This window comes from Sinocyclocheilus anshuiensis, unplaced genomic scaffold (assembly GCF_001515605.1).
Source record: "Sinocyclocheilus anshuiensis isolate Anshui unplaced genomic scaffold, SAMN03320099.WGS_v1.1 scaffold451, whole genome shotgun sequence".
NCBI lineage: Eukaryota > Metazoa > Chordata > Actinopteri > Cypriniformes > Cyprinidae > Sinocyclocheilus > Sinocyclocheilus anshuiensis.
The window spans coordinates 1,310,980-1,321,292 of NW_015549630.1; the positions used below are offsets into that span (position 1 = coordinate 1,310,980).

Here is a 10,313-nt window from a genome sequence, read left to right on the forward strand (position 1 = left end):
CTTTTTTTTTTTTTTTTTTTGCATATACAGAATCACTTGGACAGCATGCAGGTATTTTCGAGTTACTTCTCCTCAAAGCTCTGCCTCTCCTCCCCGTGTGATTCATTGGGGGTAGTTCCTATCACCTCGTTTAGCTGTCCTGTCAATTATTGTACCGCTCATCCATGATTGATCTGTAAACATTTGATCAATATCTTTGATCTATATCGCCATAGATCAAATTATTGAACCTTTTTAGGACAAACCATCAGTCTTCATAGTCATTTTATACGTACCTGACAAAAGTTATTTGTGTTTTATAAATGTTTAAAGTAAAACAGGTCACGTTTTGCTTGTCTTTAAATCCAAACAACTGCTTTTTTTGCATTTTTATTTTATTGTTTTGTTTTTTTGATAATGTTATAAAAAAATGAACATTATCAAAAATCATTTTGTTTTAATTTTATTATTAATAACAAGATATACATTTTATTAAATTAAAATTAAATGGATAATTAGTATTTGGAAAATACTAAATAATTATATTAGTCTATAAATTAAATAAAAACTAAATAAATGCATATAAAAACTATTAAATCTAAAAATATTATTACATTTAAATATTACAATTAATTGTTTGTTACTATCATTTCAATTGTATTATTTTTAGCATGTTGCCATCCCAATAGACATTTATCTAATGAAAAACAAAGACAAAAGTTGTCATTGAATTACCTCTACCTTCAGTAAACAAAGAGTAAAATGTCTTCGACTGTTATTTTATTGTATTATTGTAGTTTATTTTTATTTGTTTGAAAGCGTTCTGTTGTCTCCTCATTCCTCTTGGGAGGCATTTTTTGATAGTAAAGAAGCTAAACACGGGAGATAAATGAAGATGAGGGCAGCCTCTGTAGTTGAGGGCATGTATGTACTTCATAAAAAGTACAAATGAAAGTGCTGCAAAAGTCAGTTTGGTCTCTTAACTCAGTGGTAAAAGTTTCTCATTCATTGCCTGATCCTTTCTGCTCCTCCTGTGTTGCGATGCATGGGTGCTGCCTTGTGCTAAATCCTGTTAGCGCCTCATGGATATGTGCGTTTGCAGATCAGATCAGCAACAACAAACATGACTGATGGATTACAGAACGTGACATGTCTTCCTTTAATTTCCTTGCCCAAAAAGCCATATTTAGTCATTTATGTGAACTTGTACAGTAACTGTGCATAAACATGTTACACAAGACATACTGTAAGTATAACAGGTCAAGTTACAGTTTTGTGTAAAGTTTTGACTTGTTAAAATGCAAACTCGCATGATCCTCTAATGTGGTTTATAGTTTTGATGTACAAGTATACATGTGAGTTTCGTCAAATGATCATCAGCTTTTACTGTTATTTTGGCATGTGTGGTACCCTCCTCCATTTAATAGTACTTCCCATCGCTAACATCGTGATCAAAACAGAGATTTGATGTACAATAACAGCTGAACATAGATTGACTCCTGTCTTTGTTTGATTCTGTTGGTGTCTGAAGCTGAGAAGTTTCCTTCGCACTAAGAACACAATGCGATTTTTGGTAGGAAAAACCTCCTTTTAGATGTAGGCATTTTTTGTAGTATTGTAGGTTGTTTACAACATTCACAGTTGGTAGAGTTGGCAGGCTCTATTCATTAGCATTCATCGGTTAGTTAATGTGAAGTGCAGATGTTAATAAAGCTGTTACCAGTTTTAAATGTCAATGCTTTTATCACAGACCAGCCAAACTGGCCTGTGTGTGTTTTTAATACTAGACATTCTCTTTTCTTTTTTTCTTTTCCTCCGTCTTTTTCTTTCCAGGCTAAAGTGAGAGAACTGGAGGAAAAATGCCGGACACAGAGTGAGCAGTTTAACCTGCTGTCAAAAGAGTTGGAGAAGTTCAGGTTGCAGGCTGGGAAGTTAGACATCCTGAGCAGCAGTCAGCTGACAGGGGGCGACTCGCCCGGCTCACCCACCAAACCCCTCACCCTCTCCCAGCTCCTCAACGGCCTCACTGCCCCCTCCGGGAAAGGTACAGTATGCATATTGAAGAAGGCCATGTGTTGACACTTCCTTAAATATTTATCAGAGTTACACTGCAACATGGTATGGTTTCTTTTCATTATGTGGTGGTGAAAATACATATTTGACATTTTACCATTTTATTCATTCAAATTAATTTACTAGATCTTAGATATATAATATGCAAGAACCTCAAAATATTTGGAATATATGGAAATATTTGAAAAATAACTTTTGGGAATCTTTGTCATTGCATTAGAAATTCAAATAATGTTTTCAGAGCTAACTTCACTTTTCTGAATAATTTTTACTGTATGACAGTGCCTAAATACTTTTTGGCTTAATTGTAAACAATGTAACAATATATTTGTATGCAGTATTTCAAAAAAGCTAAATATACACATATATATGCAGGGCTTGACATTTTTTGCTCACCAGCCTCTGTGGCTAGTGGTTTTCCAAATTTACTAGCCACTCAGCATTTTCACTGGCCACAATTTTGTTGGTGGGAAATTGTTTTATATGACTAAAGTTACTGCATACTAAAATGTATTTATTTATTTATTTTTAAAGATTTATTTTTTGGCGTTTTATGTCTTTTATTTAGATAGGACAGTAGGTCGACAGGAAGCGAAGTGGGTGAGAGAAGGGGGGGGGTGGGATCGGGAAAGGTCTGTGAGCCGGGACTTGAACTCGGGATGCCCGAAGCGCAACGGCACTACATGTCGGCGCCGATGGCCTCGTGGGCAGCGCACCGACACTAAAATTTATTTAAATTGGTATTTAAATGGCATTTTTTTCCTAACCGTATTAAATGCATGCGTCATCTTTCATATCGAATTCTTACATTTTTTTTATAATTGCACTTAATATAATAAGACACTATAGGGCGATTAGCAATCAAATGAAATTAGTATTAACAAAACGTCTCAGGTTACTTATGTAACCATGGTTCCCTGAGTAGGGAACGAGACATTGCGTTCCACTGCAGAAGAAAGTGGCAGCTGAAGTGGTATTTAGATGCAATCACACAGACAGTTTAATGAAGCTGAAATGTAGCATGAATGCCTTTACACTGCAAAATTATAATATAATATTATGAACTTGTTGTTTTAAATCAGTTTTTTTTTTAAATATACAAATTTGAAATGTTGGAAAAAATTTAAAGATAAGCTATTTTTAAATATGAAAGTAAACCGCCAGTAGGTGGCAACAAGTCACTGTCTTAATGATTGAGTCATTGAGCCAATCATTCAAACGATTCTTTCAGACGGCTGATTCATTCAAGAATGAAGGTGTGTGTCTTAATCAATAGGCCACTGAATCATTGACACAAATAATTAATTCAAAAACGTGAATAATTCAGTTACAAAACACCGCAGTGTGTTGCTCAGAGATACGTGACTGTTCTGCTGTGATCTTTGTTTGGAACTATTTTTGTTAACCAAATCGAGCAAAAACAGTCAACATTGACAATATTTTACGAAAATGTATATTAACTCTTGTATAAAATCAGTCAAATTTGCGGTTTTCTGGTTAAACTTCACTCTCTTGGTCATGTCATGTTGCTTAACTAGGCTATACTGTATGTTATAAATATAAAAACTAAGTTACATTTTTTGCCGCAGTATGTTTTTTTCTGTGTGCAATTGTTTTCATTTGTTTTGATTTCTCCACAAGATTGTCTCACAGATATTTATTGCTTTATTTTATTTATTTTTTTTTGTCATTTTGTTCATGCAAATACATAGATTACAGTTTAAACTTTTTTAAAAGAAATTAATAGTTTTTATTTAGCAAGAATGCATTAAATTGATCAGTACAGAACATTGACATTGTTGCAAAAAATATATTTAATATATTTATATAATTATATTTGAAATAAATGCTGTTTCTTCTTAATTAACTCTTTATGAAAAAATAAATTTCCACCAAAAACTTATAATAAGAAATATTTATTGAGCAGCAAATCAGCATATTAGAATTATTTCTGAAGGATCATGTGACACTGAAGACGGGAGTAATGAAAATTCAGCTGTCGTCACAGGAATAAATGACATTTTACAATGTATTAAAATGGAAAACTATTATTTTAAATCGTAATAATATTTCACAATTGCTGTTCTGTATTTTTGATTAAATAAATGCAGCCTTGGTGAGACTTCTTTCAAAAACAAGAAAATCTTACTGACCCCAAACTTTTGAACAGTAGTGTATATTTCCTGTCCAAATCTCTTTGTAAGGTATTGATTGATTATAGTTCACTCATATTTGCTCACCTTTAGTTTACCATCCTTCATCCTTTACCCTTCCCATAAGGCAGTATGAAACAATGTCTAATGCTGAAAAATCTGAAGACTGATAAGATCAACAGCAGTGATGATGTGCTGAGATGGTGGGAGTATGGGACCATACACAGTAATGAAGTAATCAGTCACCTTTGTGTGTGTGTGTGTGTGTGTGTGTGTGTGTGTGTGTAAAGGTAATGAGGATTCGATGAGTAAGATCTCAGAGCTCATTCGGCCTCTGCAGATGACTGAGGGGGAGAAGGTAGAGCTCCTGTCTGTCAAACCCACCTTCCTGTCACGCAGCACACCCTCCAGCCCACGGCAGGCCTTCCTCTCAGAGGTGCGGCCCGTCATCGCCACTGCTGTGAGTATGACAAACCAACCAATCAGTCAGTGTTAGTTCGTTTTACCTTTAAAGGGGTCATGAACTGCCCTTTTTTATTATTTCTCTGAGGTCCACTTATAATTTAATTAAGATTTTTACATCAAAAAACATCATAATTTAGAAGTAATAGGCTCTTCATTTTGAATCCATCTTTATCATTTGGTTTCTGCATAGACCTGTGTTTGCCTCTCTCGTTATTTACACTACATGCCCGAATCGGAGGGCGGGGCTAAACAGGCAGTGATGTAGAAGTAGGCGTTGATCTTTTTCTGCGGAGACGGTGTTTAGCCACATGATTATAGAGTAGAACATTCCACAAGCTGTCGTTTTGGCAGATTGGCTTCAATATAAGCTGTTTTTGGACTAACAAGAAAGTTTTGAGTTCTGAAACTTACAGGATGTTTTTATAGTAAAATTACCTCTTATATGTAAAGAAATTAGGGGAATTTTGATTTCTCAGTTCATGACCCCTTTAATGTTAACCATTTACAGTTTGATTTTAGTCTTGAGGTTTAATCTTTTGAACCAAAAATTAAATATATAAAAAGAACTGAGGTTCTACAGAATAAAATCGATTATATTTGCATTATCTGAAGGAAATGCCAGGGCTTGCAAGCCAGCACAAGAATGTTAATGTGTTGGACTTTGGTTTTGGTTCTATGTGCATTTAACAAACTTTAATGAATCAATACATACATTTTTGGTTTTAATATTTTTCTTGTGTGGAAACCATTTCACAGACTGTGATACATTTCCAGAGTTATTAACAACAGTTTTTAATTAATTAATTAATTATTTTTTTTTAAATCTAAAGGTAATGTATGTAAGAAAAAAGGTACTCAAGGTGTGCTGTATTGTGAATAAGTCACAGCTGAAGGGATTGCAGGCACTCCGATTTGTGTCATGCCTAACAACGCCCTTCAGACATGACTTAAGAAAAAATGAAAATATTAAAAACTGTACTAGATCTACAATGTTAATAACTCTGGAAATGTATCATCGCAGTCTGTGAAAAGAGTCCATTGAAAAATGTTCACTTAAATTTATTTTTTAATATTTGTTAATTAATTTTTTAACTTAAATGTATTATAAAGTTTAAAGATTATTTAAAAAATAAAAACAGGATGAGACTAAACTATTAAACTGAAAGGTTTGTAAATAGTCGAATAGAATAGATTCTTTTTCTAACCAATATATTCTAGATTCTAAGAGAGCAAAGTAGATTCTAATAGTGTGTCATGTACCACAGTGATTTGGCCATTATGAGAATAATTACAGTATGCATTGACAGGCTGTGTGTGTGAGAGAGTGTGTGGGTGTGAATAGTCCAATCTGTCTGCTCAGACTGTGCTCTGCTGGTGTTATTGGCTTAATCGCCCACATTATCAGATTGCACACTAGACTTTGCTTTCAGTTATTTCAGACTTCATTTTTGCCCAAACATTTATCAAAAATCAAAACTCGAAAAACATTCATTCTTATGTTTTATAACCCACTGATTTTTCATTGACTCTCTTAGGCGTTGTTCATACTACACATAAATCCGATTTGGTTTTCAAATCTGATCTTTAGGTCTGAGTGTGCACAGTGTCATTTTGCCGTTTGATTAAACATGATCCACTTTAGGAAGTGTGACCAATATCTAGTGTATCTACATCAGCACAATTTCAAAAGACATATCCTGAATTATAAAAAGTGGATATTCTGAAATCCGATCTGACCAATTAGACTAGAAAATCAGATGTAATCGGTTTTCAAAGCACATATGAATGTGGTTTGGATCAGGTTTGTAAACATTGGATTTCATGTGGTTTGTTTGCTGTTCATACTACAAAAAACTAAACAGATTTGTGTCAGCTATGCCAAAAAATCTGTCTGAACAAAGCATTAAACTCCCTGTTCTGGTGAAGCTTAGCATGCTGCTTCACAACAACAATGCTGTAAGCTAGTAAAGCTGACCATTAACTCATCTATCTGCTTTTCCTCTCTCCTTTAGATGGACAAAGAGCAAGGCTCGTCCCCCAGGTCTAAGTCCAGATACACAGGCAAAGTGCGACTGTGTGTTGCCCGCTACAAGTGAGTGGATCCACTACAGCTGTTGTAACAAGTTACAATATGTTACAATAGGACATTTGCTGTAATAATAGGTTATAACATGTCATTAGCGATAATGATTTGTTATATCATGCTATTAGCTGTAACGATTAGGTGTAGAATAGCGATAGTCACAGTATCAGGTCTGCCTTTAAGAAATACTCTGGTTTAAGTACAAGTTTAGTATATCACCAACATCTGTGCACACTGTCAATTACCACAGACAAGAATTTCGACTCATCTACCAAGCACAGCAGATAAACATTTAAAATGTGCTTTCACACTGTTTTGATAGTATAATCATAGCACTTATTATAACATCATACGGTATGTGTTAGCATGAAATGGTTTGATGCAATTGCAAAATGATATCCAGTCTATTCAATTTTTGGTAAAATCATGTAAACTGTGTAAAACGGGTGTGATATCCATTTAAAAATACTAGAAAAGGTTGTGATGTAAGCATCTGCAAAGCATTGTTTCCACAACCAAATACTTCATCCGCCTAGAAAAGTAGTCCCACCTGAACAGGACACATACATACTTTTACAGTTTGAATATCAAACTGAAGCATTCCCATAAAATGTTCACCAAAAATATGAGCTTCACATTCTGCCTTTAGACCCTCCAGTCATCTTTCCCTATAGGCTTCCAAGATTGTATCCCAAAAATAATGAAAAATTGTTTCAAATGGGATTCACCCTATTATATCAGGCTGGTTGGTATGTTCGAACAAACCAAGTACAGAGCTACAGTGTTTAACTTTTCAGAGAAAACAAAAATCAACCTACAAATGGCCTAGCAATGTCAGAATTTTGTGCTAATACTATTTTGACATTTAAAAAATGTAGACTTCTACTTTATTTTTTTTTTATTTAATCCAGAATATACCTTTTAATGTATGGTTTAATATTAATAATAATGAAGTCCATGAATTGAATTCAGCATGTCCTCCCTGCAGTTATAACCCTTATGATGGTCCCAATGAGCATCCTGAAGCAGAGCTCCCCCTGGTGGCTGGGAAGTACCTGTATGTTTATGGGACCATGGATGAGGATGGCTTCTATGAGGGTATGTCACATTATAGGACTACTTTAGAGCTTCAAAAGTTTGGCATCAGTCAGATTTTTTTTTTTTTATTACAATTTTTGAAAGTAGTCTCTTATGCTCAACAAGGCCACATTTATTTAATTAAAAATACAGTAAAATCGTAATATTGTGAAATATTATCAAAGTTTAAAATAACAGTTTTCTATTTGAATATATTTTAAAATGTAATTTATTCCTTTGATGGCAAAGCTGAATTTTCAGCAGCAATTGTTCATGCTCCTATTCATCACACGGTACCCTTTTCTGTTCTCCAGGTGAGATGTTGGACGGACAGCAGGGTCTCGTTCCCTCCAACTTTGTGGACTTTGTCCAGGATGAGGAGCTCCCGTCAGTTCCTCTCTTGGACCGCATCAAGGAACCGTCCTACCTCAACCACAGCCCCGCCGCCTCCATGCCCAGCAGTGCCGTGAGTACACTCAGCACGCTGCTCTCAGAGAAGCTGGATGCCCTGGGCTCGGGCACCGGGACGGGCACCAGCAGCAGCAGCGGGGTGAGCAGCTTGGGCATGAGCATGGGGCTGGGCATGGACTTTCTGGGACCCTGCAGCAATGGCACAGGCAATCTGGACGTGAACATCGACGAGATCGGAGAAGACATCGTGCCTTACCCCCGCCGCATTACCTTGATCAAGCAGCTGGCCAAGAGTGTTATCATAAGCTGGGACCCTCCGGTGGTGCTGCCCGGGTGGACGCCCACCAGCGGCTACAATGTGCTGGTGGATCAGGAGGTACGCATGAGTGTGCCCTGCGGTGGCCGCACCAAGTCTTTGATCGAGAAGCTGAATCTGGCCTCCTGTACGCACCGCATCTCCATCCAGAGCATGACGGAGCGGGGGCTCTCCGATCCGCTGCGCTGCACACTGCTGGTGGGGAAAGATGTGGTGGTGGCGCCCTATTACCTTCGTGTGGAGAACATCACGCAAGTATCGGCTGAGCTCACCTGGATGCCAAGCAACAGCAACTACAGCCACATGATCTTCCTGAACGACGTGGAGTATGATGTTGTGAAGCCTGGAGGGTACAAAGATAGATAGATAGATAGATAGATAGATGATAATTAAAAAAATATATATATAAACTATGAATATAATTAAATATAATAATTATTTATTAAGACATTTATTTAATTAGATGCATTAAATTGATCAAAAGTGACAATAATGACTTTTGTAATGTTGTAATGTATATTTCAAATCGGTGCTGATCTTTTGAGCATTCATCAGAGAATCCAGAAAAAATCACAGTTTACAGAAAAATATTAAGCAGCACAATTGTTTTCAATATTTATAACAATAAGAAGAAGAAATGTTTCTTGATCACCAAGCATATTAGAATTATTTCTGATGGATCATGTGACACTGAAGACTGGAGTAAAGACTGATGAAAATTTGTTGTTGCCATCACATAAATAAATTAGATTTTAAAATATATTAAAATAGAAACCTGTTATTGTGAATTGTAATGATATTTCACATTATTCCTGTTTTTTTTTTTATTTGGGGGGGTTAAATACATATAGCCTTGGAGAGCATATGATTTTAACAACCTATAACTTTTCATTTTAAATTTTCATAATAAATTGGCATTTTAAATTGTCAGCACTAGTTATCACTATTACTATGCCCTTTTAAAAACTGTGCAAAACTTGCCATGCCAGGATGTTGTGTGTAGTTGGTAGGCCGTTGCTATGTGGTTGCAAAAATGTTCTGCTTCTAAATGGTTGTTAGCACAATGAAAGTGAAAGTGACGTGATATGTGGCCAAGTATGGTGACCCATAGTTGGAATTAGTGCTCTGCATTTAACCCATCCAAAGTGCACACACACAGCAGTGAACACACACACACACTGTGAACACACACTCGGAGCAGTGGGCAGCCATTTTTGCTGCGGAGAAATGCCCGGGGAGCAGTTGGGGGTTCGGTGCCTTGCTCAAGGGCACCTCAGTCGTGGTATTGAAGGTGGGAGAGAGCGCTGTACATTCAGCGCTCCCCCCACCTACAATCCCTGCCAGTACGAGACTCGAACCCGCAACCTTGAAGCCCATGACGGTGTATAAGATACGGGTGGTGGCCCGGTCCCATCAGATGCCCTGGCAGCTTCCCCTTGAGCAGAGGGAGAAGAAGGAGGTCTCAGTGGAGTTCTGCACACAGCCAGCCGGTGGGTCAACACTGAACGCAGACTCATCGCAATTTCTTATTATAGTGATTTGAGATCTGGTTATCTGTAGGGCTGTCAGTCAATTCAAAATTCAATCTGATTAATTGCATAATATTTTGTTGTGTCATAGCTCGACATGCGTTCTTGCAAAAACAAGATGGTACTTCAAGACTGAATTGCTCCAGTGGTAGGAATATTTCTTATTACAGAATTTACAAATCAGGGGTCATGATTAATACTAATCATTAATTATCAAATAAATAAAT

At 36.4% G+C, this 10,313-nt stretch overlaps 1 protein-coding gene and 1 long non-coding RNA gene across 2 annotated transcripts in view; one reads left to right on the forward strand and one right to left on the reverse strand.

Annotated features, from left to right (window-relative positions):
- Positions 1-2,475, reverse strand: part of LOC107659614 (uncharacterized) — a 25,067-nt gene extending 22,592 nt beyond the window's left edge. The window contains exon 1 of the long non-coding RNA XR_001630932.1: positions 2,416-2,475. This is a non-coding gene — a long non-coding RNA (uncharacterized LOC107659614). The remainder of the gene's footprint in view (positions 1-2,415) is intronic.
- The window catches only part of rimbp2b (RIMS binding protein 2b), a 141,387-nt gene that overhangs the window by 99,892 nt on the left and 31,182 nt on the right, over positions 1-10,313 (forward strand). The window contains exons 8-15 of the mRNA XM_016448627.1: positions 31-51; positions 1,511-1,552; positions 1,813-2,023; positions 4,496-4,665; positions 6,683-6,762; positions 7,742-7,851; positions 8,145-8,915; positions 9,910-10,047. Of these exons, the coding sequence (XP_016304113.1) occupies positions 31-51; positions 1,511-1,552; positions 1,813-2,023; positions 4,496-4,665; positions 6,683-6,762; positions 7,742-7,851; positions 8,145-8,915; positions 9,910-10,047 (1,543 nt within the window). The remainder of the gene's footprint in view (positions 1-30; positions 52-1,510; positions 1,553-1,812; positions 2,024-4,495; positions 4,666-6,682; positions 6,763-7,741; positions 7,852-8,144; positions 8,916-9,909; positions 10,048-10,313) is intronic.